Source organism: Chlorocebus sabaeus, chromosome 5 (genome assembly GCF_047675955.1).
Source record: "Chlorocebus sabaeus isolate Y175 chromosome 5, mChlSab1.0.hap1, whole genome shotgun sequence".
In the NCBI taxonomy this organism is placed as follows: Eukaryota; Metazoa; Chordata; class Mammalia; order Primates; family Cercopithecidae; genus Chlorocebus; species Chlorocebus sabaeus.
The window spans coordinates 64,930,340-64,951,948 of record NC_132908.1 but is presented as its reverse complement, the minus strand read 5'-3'; the positions used below and the strand labels follow the sequence as shown (position 1 = coordinate 64,951,948).

Sequence of the window (21,609 nt, the reverse complement as noted above, 5' to 3'; positions counted from 1 at the left end):
ACACTTCAGACAGTCATTTGGGAGCCTCATTTTGCCTTAGAGCACATTTAACATACCTCCCAGTGTACATCACCTTTTTTTTTGCGGGGGGGGATGGAGTCTTGCTCTGTCGCCCAGGCTGGAGTGCAGTGGCACGATCTCGGCTCACTGCAAGCTCTGACTCCCAAGTTCACGCCATTCTCCTGCCTCAGCCTCCTGAGTAGCTGGGACTACAGGCGCCCGCCACCACTCTCGGCTAATTTTTTGTATTTTTAGTAGAGACGGGGTTTCACCATGTTAGCCAGGATGATCTCGATTGCCTGACCTCGTGATCCGCCCGCCTTGGCCTCCCAAAGTGCTGGGATTACTACCACCACACCACCTTTAAATGTAATGAGCTTGTCCTCACATTCTTTTTTTTTTTTTTTTTTTTTTTTGAGACGGAGTCTCGCTCTGTTGCCCAGGCTGGAGTGCAGTGGCCGGATCTCGGCTCACTGCAAGCTCCGCCACCCGGGTTCACGCCATTCTCCTGCCTCAGCCTCCCGAGTAGCTGGGACTACAGGCGCCGCCACCACGCCCGGCTAATTTTTTATATTTTTTAGTAGAGACGGGGTTTCACTGTGTTAGCCAGGATGGTCTTGATCTCCTGACCTCATGATCCGCCCGTCTTGGCCTCCCAAAGTGCTGGGATTACAGGCTTGAGCCACCGCGCCCGGCCATCCTCACATTCTTAATAGCTACAAATCTGGAGCTCCAAACGAAGCCCTGCTGACAGAATGCCTCTCTGCTACCTGTATGACATTGGATAGACCCCTAACCTCTTGGCTTTCTTGAGTCTTAGGTGGTAAAAATGTGAGGGTGCTATGAATTTACATTTGGGGCAGAACAAAGTCAAGAAGAGCCTGTATGTTTTCAGTCTTCTTAATTAGAATGTATTCCCTCTCCTATTGAAACCGCCATTGCAAAATTACAACCGAGACAGTGAAAGAGAGTTGATCTAACCAACTCCATCTTGCTTGTAACCTCCAAGCTGTCCTTGTTCATTCCTGACCATAGGCTGAACTAACTTTGGGAGGAACTTAGTTTATAGTTTAAAACAAAGAAGATAACAGCCCTTTCCCAAAAGAAACCCCCTTTTTGCCTGGGGACTAGAGTGCCTTTGTAACAAAATCAGCCAAAAGATTAGAAATTATGGTTTAGGAGTCATGCAGCTAGAGGCTACAGGGTCCTTTTTTCTTTTTCTTTTTTTTTTTTTTTGAGATGGAGTCACTCTTGTTGCCCATGCTGGAGTGCAAAGGCGCTATTTCGACTCACTGCAACCTCCGCCTCCCGGGTTCAAACAATTCTCCTGCCTCAGCCTCCTGACTAACTGGGATTACAGGCATCCGCCACCACACCCGGCTAATTTTTTGTATTTTTAGTAGAGATGGGTTTCACCATGTTGGCCAGGCTGCTCTTGAACTCTTGACCTCAGGTGATCCACCCACCTCAGCCTCCCAAAGTGCTGGGATTACAGGCGTCAGCCACTGCGCCCAGCCAAGGCTACAAGATTCTGACCATTCCCCAAATTGTTCTTGGGGATAACATCACTATATAAAACCTAAGATCATGCTCACTTCAGCAATACATATAATAAAATTGGAACTATAGAGAAGATTAGCACAGCCCCTTGTGCAAGGATGACATGCAAATCCATGAAGCGTTCCATATTTGTTAATGTTTTAATTTTTTAAAATCATATACATAGGCCAGGTGTGGTGGCTCACGCTTGTAATCTCAGAAATTTGGGAGGCCAAGGCAGGTGGATCACTTGAGGTCAGGAGTTGAAGATCAGCCTGACCAACATGGTGAAACCTCATCTCTACTAAAAATACAAACATTAGCCAGCGTGGTAGAGGGTGCCTGTAATCCCAGCTACTCAGGAGGCTGAGGCAGGAGAATCACTTGAACCTGGGAGGTGGAGGTTGCAGTGAGCCGAGGTCGTGCCATTGCACTCCAGCCTGGGCAACAAAGTTGGACTGCGTCTCAAAAAAAAAAAAAAGAAAAAAAAAATATATATGTATGTGTGTGTGTGTATACATATATATACACATACGTGTCATATATACGTTATATATTATATATGCAACATAATATCAGTGCTTGAGATATTCTGCAGAGCCTACGCTTGATTGGCTAGGCACAGTGGCTCACACCTGTAATCCCAGCACTTTGGAAGGCCAAGGCAGGTGGATCCCTTGAGGACGAGGGAGTTTGAGAGCAGCCTGGCCAAGATGACAAAACCCCGTCTCTACTAAAATTACAAAAATTAGCTGGGTGTGGTGGCAGGTGCCTGTAGTCCCAGCTTCTCAGGATGCTGAAACATGAGAATCCCTTGGGGAGCTTGCAGTGAGTCAAGATCATTGCGCGACTGCACTCCAGCCTGGGCAACAGAGTGAGACTCTGTCTCAAAAAATATAAATAAATAAAATAAAAAAGACCTTGCACTTGATGGATCAGCTGACCATCAAGTGGTCAATCTTGTGGCTCTGGTCAATCTTGTGGCTCCCCAAGAGCCACAATGGTCAATCTTGTGGCTCCCCAACCCAGGAACTGACTCGGGGCAAGAGGATACCTTCGACTACCTATGAGTTTTTTTTTTTTTCTTTGAGACGGAGTCTCACTCTGTCGCGTAGGCTGAAGTTCAGTGGCACGATTTTGGCTCACTGCAGTCTCTGCCTCCTGGGCTTCAGTGATTTTAGTTCTTCAGCCTCCCAAGTAGCTAGCTGGGATTACAGATGTGCACCACCATGCCCAGCTAACTTTTGTTTTTGTTGTTGTTTTTGTTTTTGAGACAGAGTCTCGTCTCACTGTCACAAGGCTAGAATGCAATGGCTGGATCTCAGCTCACTGCAACCTCCACCTCCTGGGTTCAGGATTCTTCTGCCTCAGCCTCCCAAGTAGCTGGGACTACAGGCGCATGCCACCACACCCAGCTAATTTTTTTAGTAGAGACGGGGTTTCACCATATTGGCCAGGATGGCCTCAATCTCTTGACCTCGTGATCCGCCCACCTTGGCCTCCAAAAGTGCTGGGATTACAGGCATGAGCCACCACATCCAGTCTAATTTTTGTTTTCTCAGTAGAGACAGGATTTCACCATGTTGGCCAGGCTTGTCAGCCTCCCAGAGTGCTGGGATTACAAGCATGAGCTGCTACGCCCAAGTCAACTCCCTATGATTTCATCTCTGACCCAGCCAATCAGCTTTCCCAACTCACTGCCCACCACCCACCAAGTTATCTTTAAAAACTCTGATCCCTGAATGTTTAGGGAGACTTATTTGAGTAATAATAAAACTCCAGTCTCCTGCACAGCTAGCTCTGCGTGAATTACTCTTTCTCTATTGCAATTTCCCTGTCTTGATAAATCAGCTTTGTCTAGGCAGTGGCAAAGGGAACCCGTAGGGCAGTTACACTTTGCGTGTGTCCAGATCTCACTTGTCCTTCAAGTCCAGTTGGAAGGAGCCTTCCATGATCCCTTTGTCCATCCCAATCTCTGCCTCTCCTGCTGTTGATTGTTTAGCACCAGTGCGTGGCTACCTATCTATCTCTTAGATTAATCTTGCCTCTCCAGTTCATCTCAGAATTTAGATTTCTCTTGCCCTCCTGTGGTCACTGGAACTTGCACCAGCCAACAGATGTGCCCCACAGAGTGGCTACTAGGCATTTGTAGGGAGGGCTGGATGGGAGGGCCCAGGCAGGATTCCTCTCTATCTCTGCCCTGCTCTCCTCCACAAAACCCTGAAGGCTCAAAGCCTGCCCCTTAGGTCACAGATTCCTTATGTGACTTCACTGGGTAGTGATGACCTCACAAGCTTTCACAGTTTCCATGGCAGCGTGACTACACACCTGTGTCCTAGGGAAACCTCCCTACCATTTCTCTGTGAGATACCAATCTGTTTGGTTGGCTGAGAGACAATGTCTGACCGGATCCTCTATATTCTCTCTAACATGTCCTCTGTCCCCTGGGAGGGCAGCGCAGCAGGTAGGCATACAGGGGGCATCTATACAGGAGGCGTTGCTGTACCCATAGCTTCACCTGGCTGACACATTCCTTTTGGGCTGGCCCACCACACCTCACAGCTTTCCTAGCCATAAGTAATATCGAGGGCGTGGCCACTCAGGGACCCACAGTCTTCCTGCTCGCTGCTAAGGGCAAGTGAAATGTCATCTGAGCAGGTGTTCAGACAGGTTCTCATCTTTTTTTTTTTTTTTTTAATTGAGACGGGGTCTTGCTATGTTGCCGGGGCTGGTCTGAATTTTTTTGTTTTGTTTTGGTTTGGTTTGGTTTGAGACAGGGTCTCTGTCGCCCAGGTCGGAGTGCACTGGCATAATCACAGCTCACTGAAACCTCAACTTCCTGGGCTCAGGGGATTCTCCCAACTCAGTCTCGCTAGTACCTGGGACTACAGGCATGCGCCACCACACCCAGCTAATTTTTTCTATTTTTAGTGGTGACAGGGTTTCGCCATGTTGCCTAGGCTGGTCTTGAACTCCTGAGCTCAAGCGATCTGCCCACCTCAGCCTCCCAAAATGCTAGGATTACGGGAGTGAGGCACTGTGCCTGGCCCACCAATTGGTATTAGATGTTTTTATTTTACTCTCGCTCTGTTACCCAGGCTGGAGTGCAGTGGCATGATATTAGATCCTTTTTTTTTCTTTCTTTCTTTTTTGAGATGGAGTCTCGCTCTGTCTCCCAGACTGGAGTCCAGTGGCCAGATCTCAGCTCACTGCAAGCTCCGCCTCCCGGGTTCACGCCATTCTCCTGCCTCAGCCTCCTGAGTAGCTGGGACTACAGGCGCCCGCCACCTCGCCCGGCTAGTTTTTTGTATTTTTTAGTAGAGACGGGGTTTCACTGTGTTAGCCAGGATGGTCTCGATCTCCTGACCTCGTGATCCACCCGTCTCGGCCTCCCAAAGTGCTGGGATTACAGGCTTGAGCCACCGCGCCCAGCCTTTTTTTTTTTTTTGAGACAGTGTCTCGCTCTGTCACCCAGACTGGGGAGTGCAGTGGTACGATCTTGGCTCACTGCAACCTCCACCTCCCAGGTTCAAGCGATTCTCCTGCCTCAGCCTCCCAAGCAGCTGGAACTACAGGTGCCCGCCCACCATGCCTGCCTAATTTTTTGTATTTTTAGTAGAGATGGGGTTTCATCACGTTGGCCAGGCTGGTGCTCCTGGACTCAAGTGATATTCCCTCCTCAGCTTCTCAAAGTGCTGAGATTACAAGCGTGAACCACCACACCCGGCCAATAGTAGATGATTTTTTACAAAACTTGAAAATAATTTCCGTTAAAGCCTGAGATGTGACAGACCTTAAGAAATGTATTTTTTGGAAGGGATGAGGAGTATCTCCTGGTCTCCTGCTGCTGCCACAGGCTCCACATAACTGCTTTCACAGCCAGCATGCTGTCTTAGGGGACACACAGAGGTGATAGGCCAAGGCTGTGTCTGGAATGCGAAGAAGATGAAAGGACTTCTTAGGAAGAGACGTGAGAGACGGGAGGCAACACAGTGTATAAGGTAAAAGTTACTAATTCTGGTTTTCTTTCCAGCTGCAGTGCCTGCCACTTCTCCTCCCACACCTGGGCACTACCATGTTCTCTACCGAGGGTGTGGAGAAACTCAGGTAGGCTGGCATGGGGAGACGTACTGCCTGGTTGGTGGCTACCGGGCCTATGGGGATACCCCTTTGGCCACCTCAACAAAGGCTGAAGCAGAGAAGCCAGCCCCCAGCCGTGCTCCCAAGAGACGTCAAGCTACAGCAGAGTCAGATAAAGACCTTGGTTGCTCTAGCCCCAAAATTCGGCGCTTGGAGTATAGTGGCAGGAGACTGACCCCACAGAAGCTTGCTGGATGAGCCATTTGGGAGAAAGGACAAATGTTTAGCTGTCTGAGACAGCTAATGCCTCTTCTGCAGTGACCTCCCCTGCCCACCACTGCAGATAGCGCCTGAGTCATTCTACCTAAGCCTTCCTCATCCAGAAGCCCCCTTCCATGCTAACTACCCATGGGCAAGGAGCCTCAGAAACTGTGGTTTAAAATGAGAGGTTGCTTTGAACATTCCAACGCTGAAGCTGGCCTGGAAGAAAACCTGATGTTCCTCTATTCATCTCTCCAGAGTCCCTTTTTGGGCAGAAGAAAGAAAAATCTGTACTCTTGCTAGCCAAGGAGTCAACGGCAGAGAGAGGGTGCAGCATAGCCTAGCAGGGGCCTGGTCTACCAGATGGGCTTTTGCTTTGAGTTACTGCCAGCAACTACCAGCACAAACCAGGAGGGCCAGGACTTGCTGAAACTGGAAGAAGCAGCCCATGGCTAGTCACAGCAGGAGAAAGGCTCCTGCTGGGCATCTCAGGAGGTAGAAGAAAGAGACCTAGGGAGACCTGACACCTACATCAAGAGCAACATGGAGGAGGTTGAGTAACATCCCCCCTGAAGCTCACGTGTTCCTTTATTTCCTGCCCATTATGGCCCCAGTGAGGTCCCTACTGCTCAATTTTTTAAAAAATGATTTAAAAAATTATTTTTCCATAACAGTGTTTGACTTGATCTTCTTTCTTTCTTTCTTTTTTTTTTTTCTTTTTGATGGAGTCTCGTTCTGTCGCCCAGGCTGGAGTGCAGTGGCGCTATCTTGGCTCACTGCAAGCTCCGCCTCCCGGGTTCACACCATTCTCCTGCCTCAGCCTCCCGAGTAGCCGGGACTACAAGCGCCCACCACCATGCCCAGCTAATTTTTGTATTTTTAGTAGAGACAGGGTTTCACCGTGTTGACCAGGATGGTCTCGATCTCTAGACCTCATAATCTGCCTGCCTTGGCCTCCCAAAGTGCTGGGATTACAGGCATGAGCCACTGCGCCTGGCCTCTTTCTTTTATTTTTCTTCTTCATCTCCTTCTCCTTCTTCTTCTTCTTTCTCTGTCTGTCTTTCTCTCTTTCTGTCTTTCTTAGATGGGGTCTCGGCCCAGCACGGTGGCTCACTCCTGTAATCCCTACAATTTGGGAGGCTGAGGCGGTGGATCACCTGAGGTCAGGAGTTCAAGACCAACCTGGCCAACACAATGAAACCCCGTCTCTTACTAAAAATACAAAAAATTGGCCGGGCGCAGTGGCTCACGCCTGTAATCCCAGCACTTTGGGAGGCCGAGGCGGGCGGATCATGAGGTCAGGAGATTGAGACCATCCTGACTAACACAGTGAAACCCTGTCTCTACTAAAAATACAAAAAATTAGCCCGGCATGTTGGCGGGCGCCTGTAGTCCCAGCTACTCAGGAGGCTGAGGCAGGAGAACGGCGTGAACCTGGGAGGCGGAGCTTGTAGTGAGCCGAGATAGCACCACTGCACTTCAGCCTGGGCGACAGAGCGAGACTCCGTCTCAAAAAAAAAAAAAAAAAATTACCGAGCATGGTGGTGGGCCCTTGTAATCCCAGCTACTCAGGAACCTGAGGCAGGAGAATCACTTGAACCTGGGAGGCGAAGGATCGCGCCACTGCACTTCAGCTTGGGCGACAGAGTGAGACTCCATCTTATTAAAAAAAAAAAAAAAAAAAAAAAAAGATGGGGTCTTGCCATGTTGTCCAGGCTGATGTTAAACTTCTGGGCTCAAATGACACATCTGCCTTGGCCTCCCAAATAAATAAAAATTAAAAAAAGAAACGCAGGCCGGGTGCGGTGGCTCAAGCCTGTAATCCCAACACTTTGGGAGGCTGAGACGGGTGGATCACGAGGTCAGGAGATCGAGACCATCCTGGCTAACACGGTGAAACCCCATCTCTACTAAAAAATACAAAAAACTAGCCAGGCGAGGTGGCGGGCGCCTATAGTCCCAGCTACTCGGGAGGCTGAGGCAGAAGAATGGTGTAAACCCGGGAGGTGGAGCTTGCAGTGAGCTGAGATCCGGCCACTGCACCCCAGCCTGGGTGACAGAGCAAGACTCCGTCTCAAAAAAAAAAAAAAAAAAAAAAAGAAACGCAGAACCTGGCCGTCCACAGTGGCTCACACCTGTAATCCCAATACTTTGGGAGGCCGAGGGGGGAGAATTGCTTGAAGCCAGGAGTTCGAGATGAGCTTGGGCAACTAGTGAGATCCTGTCTCTACAAAAGTAAAAATAGGTATGGTGGTGTGCACCTGTAGTCCTAACCACTTCCGGGGGATGAGGCATGAGGATCGCTTAAAGCCAGGAGTTGAAGGCTGCAGTAAGCTATGATCACACCACTGCATTTCAGCAGTCTGGGTGACTGGGTGACACAACGAGACCTTGTCTCAAAAAAGAAAAGAAAAAAAAAAAAGAAAAGCCAAAAAAATGTAGAGCCCAGTGAGTCTTTCCGTGTCTCTGTGTGTGTGTGTGTGTGTGTGTGTGTGTGTGTGTTTGAATGTTAGGAGAGAGAGGAAATGATTAAGAAGATGTTGTTCAATCTATCAATCCACCCGTCCATCCATTTGTTTATTCAACAAGTATTTATTGGGCACTTTTTTTTTTTTTTTTTGTAGAGACAGAGTTTTCTCTCCTGTTGCCCAGGCTGGAGTGCAGTGGTGCGATCTCGGCTCACCGCAACCTCCGCCTTCTGAGTTCAAGCAATTCTCCTGCCTCAGCCTCCTGAGTAGCTGGGACTACAGAGGCATGCCACTAAGCCCAGCTAATTTTTGTATTTTTAGTAGAGGTGGGGTTTCACCACATCGGTCAAGCTGGTCTCAAACTCCTAACCTCAGGCGATCCATCCTCCTTGGCCTCAGCCTCCCAAAGTGCTGGGATTACAGACATGACCACCACACCCAGCCTATCGAGCACCTCTTACATACCAGCCACTGTGCTGGTTGCTTGAGATATATTGGTGAATGAGAAACCCCTCCCCTCAAGGCACCCACAAACAATGTAATTTGTTTATAGAGACAAACAAACAATATAATGCTTTGTTGTTGTTGTTTGAGATGGAGTCTCACTCTATCGCCCAGGGTGCAGTGGCCCGATCTCAGCTCACTGCAAGCTCCGCCTCCCGGGTTCACACCATTCTCCTGCCTCAGCCTCCCCAAACCATATGATTTTAGATAACTGTAACTGCTATAAAGAAAAATGAAACTGGATAAGCGAATACAGTGATGAGGTGTGCTGTGTTATACAAGGTGGTCAGGGAAGGCTTCTCTGAGATGATGACACTGTGGCTAAGATGTGAGGGAGTCATGTGAGGAGTCAAAGGGAGAGCATTACTGGAGGAAATTTCAAGTATAATGGTAAGAATGAGACTGATCGACCGGGCGCAATGGCTCAAGCCTGTAATCCCAGCACTTTGGGAGGCCGAGGCGGGCGGATCACGAGGTCAGGAGACCCAGACCATCCTGGCTAACACAGTGAAACCCCCGTCTCTACTAAAAAATACAAAAAATTAGCCGGGTATGGTGGCGGGCACCTGTAGTCCCAGCTACTAGGGAGGCTGAGGCAGGAGAATGGCGTGAACCCGGGAGGTGGAGCTTGCAGTGAGCCAAGATCGCGCCACTGCACTCCAGCCTGGGCGACAGAGCAAGACTCTGTCTCAAAAAAAAAAAAAAAAAGAATGAGACTAATCAGTTTTTGTTGTTGTTGTTGTTTTGTTTTTGTTTTTGTTTTGAGGTGGGGTCTCACTCTGTCTCCCAGGATGGAGTACAATGGTGCAATCTTGGCTCGCTGCAACCTCTGCCTCTATGGTTCAAGTGATTCACCTGCTTCAGCCTCCCGGGTAGCTGGGACTAGAGGCACATGCCACCACACTCGGCTAATTTTTGTGTTTTTAGTAAAGATGGGGTTTCACTATGTTGGTCAGGCTGGTCTTAAACTCCAGACCTCAGCTGATCTGCCCACCTTGGCCTCCCAGGGTGCTAGGATTACAGGTGCAAGCCAACACACCCAGCCTACAAGACTGACCAATTTGAGGGCCAGCAGAAAGGCCAGTGTGGCCAGGGAGGAAAGACAGAGGAGACTTAAAGATGTGGTTGCTGGGAGGCCAAGAGGGAGGGTTGCTTGAGCCCAGGAGTTTGAGACCAGCCTGGCAACATAGGGAGGTACCCTTTCTACAAAAAATCAAAAAATCAGCTGGGTGTGGTGGTGCATGCCTGTGGTCCCTAGCTACTCAGGAGGCTGAGGTAGGAGGATTGCTTGAACCTAGGAGGTATAGTCTGCAGTGAGCCATGATCCTGCCCCTGCACTTCAGCCTGGGCAACAGAGTGAGACTTTGGGAGGCCAAGGAGGGCGGATCACCTGAGGTCAGGAGTTTGAGACCATCCTGGCCAACATGGTGAAACCCCATCTCTATTAAAAAATACAGAAATTGCGGGGTGGGGGAGGGATTGCATTGGGAGTTATACCTGATGTAAATGACGAGTTGATGGGTGCTGACGAGTTGATGGGTGCAGCACACCAACATGGCACAAGTATACATATGTAACAAACCTGCACGTTATGCACATGTACCCTAGAACTTAAAGTATAATAATAATAATAAATAAATAAAAAGAAAAAAAAGAAAAAAAAAACAAAAACAACAACAACAACAACAAAATACAGAAATTAGTCAGGTGTGGTGGCAGCCGCCTTAATCCCAGCTACTTGGGAGGCAGAGGCAGGAGAATCATTTGAACCCGGGAGGCGAAGTTTGCAGTGAGCTGAGATCGAGCCATTGCACTCAAGCCTGAGGGACAAGAGTGAGACTTCTCTCAAAAAAAAAAAAAGGTGGTTGGAGAAGTAAGGAAGTAAGCAAGTAAGCATGGGCCAGACCATAGTGGGCCTTGCCAGACATGGTAAGGAGAGTGGATCTTGTTTTAAATATAATGGGAAGTCATGGAGGAATCTGAATAAGGTAGGGAAGTAATCTGATGTAGATGCTAAAAAGATCCCTTTGACTGCTGCGAGCCATGGTAGTGAGGTGCTGGCTGTTACCAGGGAGACTGTCTCTCTCCGCAGTTGGGACAGCTGGTGCTGGGGATTGGGGGTGGAGGAGCAGTCAGCAGAGAAGAAACACCATGACGTTTGTCCCAAGTCCACGTGTATCAGCGGCCCAGAAAAAGGTGGCACTGTCAGCAACTTACTTGTCCTTAGGGGTCCCAGCAGCAAGACTGTTGCTCCTCCCCTCAACATGCATACCGTGGAGGCCAGGAAAGGTCCTGATAGGTTTCCCTAACTTGGGTTAGAGGAAGGAGACACAGGCCCTGGGCTCCCAGAAAGTCCCCCGTGACAGTCTCCATTAACCCCCAGAGTCTCTCATCTGTGGTATGACTGAAGCAGATTTGTGGTTCCTGGATGGACTGGATAGGTTGGCAGTTCCTGAACCTGAAACAAATAGGCTCATCTGGGGCTCTTAAAAAAGAGTGATCCCGGCCAGGTGCAGTGGCTCACACCTGTAATCTCAAAAAAAAAAAAAAAAAAGGTGGCTGGGTGTGGTGGCTCATGCCTGTAATCCCAGCACTTTGGGAGGCCAAAGTGGGAGGATTGCTTGAGCCTAGGAGTTTGAGACCAGCCTGGGGAACAAAACAAGACGCTGTCTCTACAAATTTTAAAAGTACTGTTAACTTTTATAAGGGCCATAATGGTATGGTAATTGCCATTTATTTATTTATTTTATTTTTCAGAAACAGGGTTTTATTATGTTGCCCAGGCTGGCCTCAAACTCCTGGGCTCAAGCAATCCTCCTGTTTCAGCCTCCCAAGTAGCTAGGACTACAGGAATGGCCCAGTGCATCTGGCTTGTAGTTGTCTTTAAAAAGGAGCCATTGGCCGGGCGTGGTGGCTCAAGCCTGTAATCTCAGCACTTTGGGAGGCCGAGATGGGCAGATCACGAGGTCAAGAGATCGAGACCATCCTGGCTAACACGGTGAAACCCCGTCTCTACTAAAAAAAATACAAAAAAAAAAAACTAGCTGGGCGTGGTGGTGGGCACCTGTAGTCCCAGCTACTTGGGAGGCTGAGGCAGGAGAATGGCCTAAACCCGGGAGGCAGAGCTTGCAGTGAGCTGAGATCCGGCCACTGCACTCCAGCCTGGGCGACAGAGCAAGACTCCGTCTCAAAAAAAAAAAAAAAAAAAAACAGAGCCATTACCATTTATTTATTTATTTATTTACAGAGTCTTTCTCTGTCCCCCAGGCTAGGTGCAGTGGCACAATCTCAGCTCACTGCAATCTCCGCCTCCTGGGTTCAAGCAGTTCTCCTATCTCAGACTGCCGAGTATAGGCACCCTCCACAACACCCAGCCAATTTTTATATTTTTAGCAGAGATGGGGTTCGCCATGTTAGTCAGGCTGGTCTTCAACTCCTGACCTCAGGTCATCCACTTCAGCCTTCCAAAGTGCTGTGATTTCAGGCATGAGCCATGCGCCCAGCCTAAAAAGAGCCCTTACCTTTTAGAGAGGCATACTTAAAAATGGATGAAATAGATGTCTATGATTTGCTTTAAAATAATCTGTAGAAAGGGGTGAGTGAGAGCATCAATGAAATAAGATGGACCATCATTTGATAATCGTTGAAACTGGGTGATGGCTACATGGGAGTTAATATACTTTTCTCCCTCCTTTCTCATGTATTTGCGATTTTCCCTATAAAAAGTGTTTTGGTCTGGTCACAGTGGCTCATGCTTATAATCCCAACACTGTGGGAGGCTAAGGTGGGAGGATCGCTTGAGACCCAGAGTTTGAGACCAGCCTGGGCACCATGGTGAAATCTCGTCTTTATCAAAAAAAAAAAAAAAAAAAAAAAAAAAAAAAATTAGCTGGGTGTGGTGGCCCCACTTTGTAGTCCCTGCTACTCAGGAAGCTGAGGTGGGAGGATCACCGAAGTTTGAGGCTGCAGAGAGCCACAACAGCACCACTGCACTCCAGCCTGGGCCACAGAGCGAGATACAGTTTCAAAAAAAAAAAAAAAGTTTTGCGTTGTTGTTTTTAACTAAGCTTCTCAGATTCACCCCCATTCGGAGTCAGTGAGATCTCACGTGGTCAGTTTCACAGGAGGGCAGGCTTTCTGCATAAAAACAGGAAGCTCAGAGCGCTCAGGGGCAGGGTGTGCTGTGACTTCACTGTGTTTTTGCAGAAACAGATCTGATAGCCCTCGGGGATGAGCAGACTAGGTTAAGCAAAAGAGACAGCAAGTCTGAATTTGAGGTTAAATGTGAAATCACACATGCTGCCTAGTAGATGTTTGGTCAGCACTGGCTCCTGGATCCTGGGGCCCCTACAGAGCCCACCCTCCACCCCCATGTGCTTACGCCAGCACATGCGATAGCTGGAGACTTATCCAGCCAACTCACTGCACACCCCAGCAAATGGCCAGCACCAGTGGGTGATCAGGAAAGGATGCCCAGACAAACTGATAGGTATAAGGAATTTGAGGCCGGGCGCAGTGGCTCACGCCTGTAATCCCAGCACTTTGGGAGACTGAGGTGGGCAGATCACTTGAGGTCATGAGTTTGAGACCAGCCTGGCCAACATGGAGAAACCCCCGTCTCTACTAAAAATACAAAAATTAGCCAGGCATGGTGGCGTGCGCCTATAATCCCAGGAGGCTGAGGCAGGGGAATCACTTGAACTCAGGAGGTGGGGGTTGCAGTGAGCTGAGATTGCACCACTGCACTCCATCCTGGGTGACAGAGCCAGACTCTGTCTCAAAAAAAAAAAAAAAAAAAGATGTAAGGAATTTGAGGCCTTTCCTAGAGGCAGCAGCTGGAAGTGTAGGGATTGAAGGAACCCCTCATCTGACCAGCTGCTCAATTTTCTCACCTACACAATAAGACTGGTTCCTTAAGTACACAGCCACATGAAAAAAAGCAAAAACCAGGGCCAGGCGCAACGGCTCACTCCTATATTCCAGCACTTTGGGAGGCTGATGCGGGAGGATCACTTGAGGCCGGGAGTTCAAGACCAGCCTGGCCAACATGACAAAAACCCGTCTCTACTAAAAATGCGAATATTTAGCCAGGAGTGGTGGTGGGTGCCTGTAGCCTTGGTTACTCTGGAGGATGAGGTACGAGAATCTCTTGAACCCTGGAGGCAGAAGTTGCAGTGAGCCGAGATTGCGCCACTGCACTTCAGCCTGAGCAACAGAGCGAGACTTCATCTCAAAAAAAAAAAAAAAGAAAAGAAAAAGAAAAAAAAAAACAGACTTTTGGGTCAGGCCCTCCGGGAAGATGACTGCAGTACAAGGGGCCAAGGTTAAAGTGGATGGTGGTGAGTCAAAACTGAGCAAGAACAAGCTGAAGAGATACCTGAAAGCCAAGAAGAAAGTGGCAGAGAAGGCGGCCATGCAGTAAGAGCTCAGTGAGAAACAGCTAAGCCCAGGTCACTGCTGCTGCCACCAACCATACCACTGACAATGGTGTGGGTCCTGAGGAGGAGAGCCTGGACCCAAATCAGTGCTACAAAATCCACAGCCAAGGCCAGGCCCGGTGGTTCACACCTGTAATCCTAGCACTTTGGGAGGCTGAGGCGGGCAGACCACTTGAAGTCAGGGGTTCGAGACCAGGCTGGCCAACATGCTGAAACCTCATCTCTACTAAAAATACAAAAATTAGCTGGGAATGGTGGCGCATGCCTGTAATTTCAGCTACTTGGGAGGCTGAGGCAGGAGAATCGCTTGAATCTGGGAGGTGGAGGTTGCAGTGAGCTGAGACTGCGCCACTGCACTCCAGCCTGGGCGACAGAGTGAGACTCTGTCTCAAAAAAAAAAAAAAAAAAAAAAAAAGATTTGCAGTCAGGTAGGTCAATGGGAAAGATCCATACCCCAACAAGATCCATGTAGACATCTCCCTCACTGACTTCTTCCAAGAATACTGTCACCTACAAACTGGGGATCTCCAGACTGATATCACCTTAAAGGTAGCAGGTAGGATCCATGCCAAAAAAGCTTCTGGAGGAAAGCCGAACTTCTATGATTTTTTTTTTTTTTGAGATGGAGTTTCACTCTTGTCGACCAGGCTGGGATGCAGTGGTACAATCTCAGCTCACTACAACCTCCTCCTCCCTGGGTTTAAGCAATTCTCCTGCCTCAGCCTCCCTAATAGCTGGGATTACAGGCATGTGACACCATGCCTGGCTCAGTTTGTATTCAGGAGAAACGAAGTTTCCCTATGTTGGTCAGGCTGATCTCAAACTCCCAACCTCAGGTGATCTTTCTGCCCTGGCCTCCCAAAGTGCTGGGATTACAGGCGTGAGCCACAGTTCCCGGCCATGAACTTCTATGATCTTTGAGCAGAGGGGGTCAAGTTGTAAGTCATGGCCAAATTCAGGAATTATAAATCAGAAGAATAACTCATATTAATAACAAACTGTGTTGGGGAAACATAATTGGAAATCAGGGGAATCCTGGGAAAAACAAAGAATAGTGAGCAGAGCTTCATTCTCTATGAGATCACACTGCTGTGGCCTTGCTTGCATATGTTACCTCATCTTCACTTTGGTCTCAAAGACAAGGAAACAAGGTATGGTCAGAGATACTTGGACTTGATCCTGAATGACTTTGTGAGGCAGAAATTTATCATCTGCTGTAAGATCATCACATGTATAATAAGTTTCTTAGGCCAGGCGCAGTGGCTCACGCCTGTAATCCCAGTACTTTGAGAGGCCAAGGCAGGCAGATCACCTGAGGTCAGAAGTTCAAGACCAGTCTGGACAACATGGTGAAACCCCACCTCTACTAAAAATACAAAAATTAGATAGGCGTGGTGACAGGCACCCATAATCCTAGCTACTCAGGAGGCTGAAGCAGGAGAATTGCTTGAACCCAGGAGGTGGAGGTTGCAGTAAGCCAAGATTGTACCACTATACTCCAGCCGGAGCAGTAAAAGCAAAACTCCATCTCCAAAACAAAAAAAGTTTATTGGATGAGCTGGGATTCCTAGAGATTGAAACTCCCATGAATGAACATCATCCCAGGGGGAGCTATAACCAAGCCTTTCATCACTATCACAACAAGCTGGACATGAACTGCTCCAGAACTCTACCATAAGATGCTAGCGGGTGGTGGCATTGACCAGGTTTATGAAATTGCATTCCAGTTCTGGAATGGAGGAATTGATTTGACGTAAAATCCTGAGTTCAGCACCCCTGGGTTCTGCATGGCCTATGCAGACTATCGTAATCTCATGTAAATCACAGGGAAGATGGTTCCAGGGATGGTGAAGCATAATACAGGTAGTTACAAGGTCACCTACTATCCAGATGTCCCAGAGGGATAAGCCTGCAATATTGACTTCACCCTACTCTTCCAGAGGATCAGCATGATAGAAGAGCTTGAGAAAGCCCTGGGGGTGAAGCTGTAAAAAGTAACCTGTTTGAAACTGAAGCAACTGGCAAAATTCTTGATGATATCTGTGTGCAAATGCTATTGCATGCCCTCCACCTAGGACCACAGCCAGGCTCCTTGACGAGCTTGTGGGTGAGTTCCTGGAAGTGATTTGCATCAATTCTACATTCATCTGTGATCACCCCCAGATAATGAGCCCTTTAGCTAAATGGCACCACTCTAAAGAAGGACTGGCCCAGCGCTTTAAGAGATTTGTCGTAAAGAAAGCAATAAGCAATGCCTAAACTGATCTAAATGATCCTACGCAGCAGCGGCAGCTTTTTGAAGAACAGGCCACAGGTGATGATGAGGCCATGTTCATAGATGAAAACTTCTGTGCCGCCATGGAATACGGGCTGTCCCCCACAGCTGCCTGGGGCATGGGTATTGACCGGGTCACCATGTTTCTCACAGACTCCACCAGCAACTCGGAAGGCTGAGGCAGGAGGACCGCCTGAGCCCAGGAGTTTGAAGTTTCAGGGAACAACACAGTGAGACCCTGCCTCTAAAAGGAATTTTTTTTTTTTTTTAAGACAGAGTTTCGCTCTCGTTGCCCAGGATGGACTGCAGTAGCACGATCTCAGCTCACTGCAACCTCCGCTTCCTGGGTTCAAGCGATTCTCCTGCTGCAGCCTCCCAAGTAGCTGGGATTATAGGTGTGCACCACCACACCTGGCTAACTTTTGTATTTTTTGTAAAGATGGGGCTTCATCATATTGCCTAGGCTGCTCTCTAACTCCTGAGCTCAAGCAATTGGCCTCCTAAAGTGCTGGGATTACAGGCATGAGCCACCATACCCAACCGTTTAAAAATTTTCTTTTCTCTTTTCTTTTCTTTCTTCCTTCCTTCTTTCCTTCCTTCTTTCCTCCTTTCCTTCTTTTCTTTTTCTTTTTCTCTTTTTTTATCTTACGAAAAATGTTTCAGAAAAGGTATTTTATTTATTTATTTATTTTTATTTATTTATTTATTTTGAGATGGAGTCTCACTCTGTCGCCCAGGCTGGAGTGCAGTGGCACAATCTCGGCTCACTGCAAGCTTCGCCTCCTGGGTTCACGCCATTCTCCTGCCTCAGCCTCCCGAGTAGCTGGGACTACAGGCGCCTGCCACCACGCCCGGCTAATTTTTTGTATTTTTAGTAGAGACAGGGTTTCACAGTGTTAGCCAGGATGGTCTCGATCTCCTGACCTCGTGATCTACCCGCCTTGGCCTCCCAAAGTGCTGGGATTACAGGCGTGAGCCACCGCGCCCGGCCAGGTATTTTATTTTTAAGACAGGATCTTCCTCTGCCCCAGAGGCTGGAATGCAATGGAGCGACCATAGCTCACTGTAGCCTCTAACTCCTGGGCTCAAGCAATTCTCCCACCTCAGCCTCCCAAGTAGCTGGGACTACAGGCATGTGCCACCATGCCCAGCTACTTTTTAAACAATTTTTAGAGAAGGGGTCTCACTATGTTTCCCAGGCTGGTCTTGAACTCCTGGCCTCAAGCAATCCTCATGCCTTGGCCTCCCAAAGTGCTAGGATTACAGGCATGAGCCACCACCTCCTGTCCCCTGAGGGTTTGTTTTTTTTTGAGATGGAGTCTTGCTCTGTCACCCAGGCTGGAGTCTAGTGGCACAATCTCGGCTCACTGCAAGCTCTGCCTCCCAGGTTCACACCATTCTCCTGCCTCAGCCTCCCAAGTAGCTGGGACTACAGGCGCCTGACACCGTGCCCAGCTAATTTCTCTGAGATACTTTTGAAGGCCTTGCTGGATCCAGCTCTTGCACCCCAAGGCCCTCCAGTCCCCTCCCCACCCTCGGCTGATGGCACTACCTCAAGGACATGGGATAGCATGCAACCTTGTGTCCCAGATCCTCGGTACTGCCTGAAATCAGGCAGAGCCCAGCTGCAAGAGGAACTCAATGGCGCACATGGGACCGAAGTCATCAATCATCTCCATCAAAAAGCAACCTAGGACCAGGCGCGGTGGCTCAGTCCTGTAATCCCAGCACTTTGGGAGTCCAAGGCGGGTGGATCATCTGAGGCCAGGAGTTCACGGCCAATGTGGTGAAATTCCGTCTCTACTAAATATACAAAAATTAGCTGGGTATGGTGGTGCATGCCTGTAGCTCCAGCTACTAGGGAGGTTGGGGTGGGAGGATTGCTTGAACCTGGGAGGCAGAGGTTGTAGTGAGCCAAGATGGCACCACTGCACTCCAGCCTGGGCAACAGAGCAAGACCCTGTCTCAAAAAAAAAAGAAAAAAAAAAAAAGGCTGGGTGCAGTGTCTCATGCCTGTAATCCCAGCACTTTTGGAGGCCGAGGCTGGTGGGTCACTTGAGGTCAGGAGTTCCAGACCATCCAGCCTGATCAACATGGCAAAATCTCGTCTCTACTAAAAATATATATATATAAAAATTAGCCAGGCATGGTGGTGCATGCCTGTAATCCCAGCTACTTGCTAGGCTGAGGCAGGAGAATCGCCTGAACCTGGGAGGTGGAGGTTGCAGTGAGCCGAGATCGTGCCACTGCACTCCAGCCTGGGCAACAAGAACAACAAGAACAAAACTCTGTCTCCAAAAAAAAAAAAAAAGCACCCCAGGAATGTTGGACAGAGAGGCTGGCAGGGTAGGGGTTGGTAGGGGTTGAGGAGAAGGTTCGAGATGCATTCAGGAGATTCAGGAGATAAAAGATGCATTTGGGGTTATTGCACTTCTCCTAGAAAGATAAACATTGACTGCCTTTTGAGGAAGAAAAATGTTATGTTAGCTATTTGCCATTTCGGGAAGGGTGGCTTCAGCTTGGTGATTGGAGGATGTTTGTCTACAGTGGCCAGGCTGTTTTTTGGCTTGGAAGACTTTTGTTTCTTGGGAATTGTCTGTATCAGGCATCATGGGAGCAGATCCAGGGCAACATCAAAGGGAAGCATGAGTCTCCAGGACCAGGGGGCTTGGATGCAGATGATCATCATCTGGGCACTGCTGGATACTGAGTAAGCCCCACCTGCACCCCACCCCTGCACTCTGAGCATGGGAGGCAGCCTGTGCACCTCTAACTCAGCCTGACCTTTTCCTTCTCTGCATACTCTTGAAATACACTGGAGATGAGTAGGGGCGGGTGAGCTGCACACCAGAATAAGTTTGGTCCTTGGAGCAAACTGTTCCTACCGCTGCCTCCTCTGCAGGTCTTGATCTATTGAAACACTGCATAGAAGAGGAAGTAGAGGGAAAAGCTGCTCACCCACCTACTCCTTCCTTGTAGTAAGATTTCCTATCCTGGCCTTGCCTCAACAGCCCTACCAGTTGGAGGCTGAGGTTGCACCAAGGCCCTGTGGTGGGACGTAGCATCACTGATGTGGCCAGATTTTGGAGGACAGGAAGATTAGTTCTATTTGCTGAGACTGGAGAGGCTGGTGGGAGCAGACTCTCCAGTAGTTGAAAGCCAAAGAAAGAAATTTGGTAGATTTCTGCAATTAGAAGCCACAGAAGAGCTTTAGGCAGGAGGATGCATTGGCTTTTGTTTTTGTTTTGTTAGAGATGAGGTCTCACTCTGTTGCCCAGGCTAGGGAGCAGTGGTGCAATCATAACTCACTGCAACCCTAAACTCCTGGGCTCAGGCGAACCTCCCACCTCAGCCTCCTAAGTACCTGGGACCACAGGCATGCACTACCTTTTTTTTTTCTTAGAGAGAGTTCTCACTATGTCGCCTAGACTGGTCTCAAACCTCTGGCTTCAAGAGATCCTCTTACCTCGACTCCCAAATTACTGGGATTAAAGGCATGAGCCACCATGTCCTACCAGATTTTGTTAAAAGAGGAATAGGCCAGCCATGGTGGCTCACATGAACACTCATGCCCCAGAGGTAAACAAGTGTTAGCCAACAAGGTGGTCTATCCTCCCCATAACCTCACCCAAAGCCATCTCTGTGCTCTCCCCCTTGCAGGGGAAATAGCACACACTAGTGAAGTCTTGTCTTAGGATCTGCCAATATCAGTGACACAGACCTGAGAATAGGAATAATTTGGGGTCAGAGGCTATAATCTAAGTTAGCTAGATACTGGCAGTGGGCAGAATGGAAACGAGGCAGAGGCAGGCAAACTCAGGGCCTGACTCCAGAGCCAACCCTAAGTGTCACCGCTGATACCTCCTTACTGTCTCCCACCAACCCTGCTTCAAAGCATCTCCAAATCCTGTGGGTTCAACCTCCAAACATCTCCCAGGTATGTGTCTTTCCTGTTCCCACTGCTTCTCCCCCGCACAGGCCCCTTCATTCCTTGTCCCCTCTCCTGATCTCCTGACCTCCAGCCCATTCCCTATAGAGAAACCTATCTATTTCTTTCATTTAAAAAAATTTGGGCTGGGCACGGTGGTTCAAGCCTGTAATTCCAGCACTTTGGGAGGCCGAGACGGGCGGATCACGAGGTCAGGAGATCGAGACCATCCTGGCTAACACAGTGAAACCCCGTCTCTACTAAAAAAATACAAAAAAAAAAAAAAAAAACTAGCTGGGCGAGGTGGTGGGTGCCTGTAGTCTCAGCTACTCGGGAGGCTGAGGCAGGAGAATGGCATAAACCTGGGAGGCGGAGCTTGCAGTGAGCCGAGATCCGGCCACTGCACTCCAGCCTGGGCAACAGAGTGAGACTCCATCTCAAAAAAAAAAAAAAAATTCGGTGCAGCGCAGTGGCTCATGCTTGTAATCCTAGCACTTTGGGAGGCCGAAGCGGGTGGATCACGAGGTCAGGAGATCGAGACCATCCTGGCTAACACGGTGAAACCCCATCTCTACTAAAAAATACAAAAAACTAGCCGGGCGAGGTGGCGGGCGCCTGTAGTCCCAGCTACTCGGGAGGCTGAGGCAGGAGAATGGTATGAACCTGGGAGGCGGAGCTTGCAGTGAGCCAAGATCGCACCACTGCACTCCAGCCTGGGAAATAGAGTAAGACTTGTCTCAATAAATAAATAAATAAATAAATTAATTAATTAAAATTAAAATTAAAAATTTGGCCAAGGGTGGGGAGTGGCTCATGTCTGTAATCCCAGCACTTTGGGAGGTCGAGGCAGGCAGATCACCTGAGGTCTGGAGTTTGAGACCAGCCTGGCCAACAACGCGAAACCCCATCTCTACTAAAAATACAATAATTAGCTGGGCATGGTGGCACTCGCCTGTAGTCTCAGCTACTCAGGAGGCTGAGGCAGGAGAATCACTTGAACCTGGGAGGCAGAGATTGCAGTAAGCCAAGATCGCACCATTGCACTCCAGCCTGGGCAACAAGAATGAAACTCTCCTGTCTTAGAAAAAAAAAAAAAATCATCTATTTTTTTATAGA

The 21,609-nt window shown here is 48.8% G+C and overlaps 1 protein-coding gene, 1 non-coding gene and 1 pseudogene across 2 annotated transcripts; all 3 read left to right on the top strand.

Annotated features, from left to right (window-relative positions):
• The first annotated feature begins 1,587 nt into the window (after nucleotides 1-1,587).
• LOC119627819 (U6 spliceosomal RNA) lies at nucleotides 1,588-1,693 on the top strand. The gene has a single exon (XR_005244041.1). It is a non-coding gene; the product is annotated as a U6 spliceosomal RNA (small nuclear RNA).
• Nucleotides 1,694-3,738: 2,045 nt separating this feature from the next.
• DPEP2NB (DPEP2 neighbor) lies at nucleotides 3,739-6,611 on the top strand. The gene is made up of 2 exons (XM_007993894.3): nucleotides 3,739-4,003; nucleotides 5,573-6,611. The coding sequence occupies exons 1-2, from the start codon at nucleotides 3,937-3,939 to the stop codon at nucleotides 5,875-5,877; spliced, it is 372 nt and encodes a 123-aa protein (XP_007992085.1). The 5' UTR covers nucleotides 3,739-3,936; the 3' UTR covers nucleotides 5,878-6,611.
• A 7,249-nt stretch (nucleotides 6,612-13,860) lies between these two features.
• Nucleotides 13,861-16,798, top strand: LOC103233541 (lysine--tRNA ligase-like; annotated as a pseudogene).
• The last annotated feature ends 4,811 nt before the right edge of the window (nucleotides 16,799-21,609 follow it).

Excerpts from the sequence above, each read along its gene's own strand:
- DPEP2NB (XM_007993894.3), top strand. The coding sequence starts at position 3,937 with ATGTCTGACCGGATCCTCTATATTCTCTCTAACATGTCCTCTGTCCCC. Across the intron at positions 4,004-5,572 it reads CTGGGAGGGCAGCGCAGCAG|CTGCAGTGCCTGCCACTTCT; the intron begins GTAGGCATACAG and ends TTTTCTTTCCAG.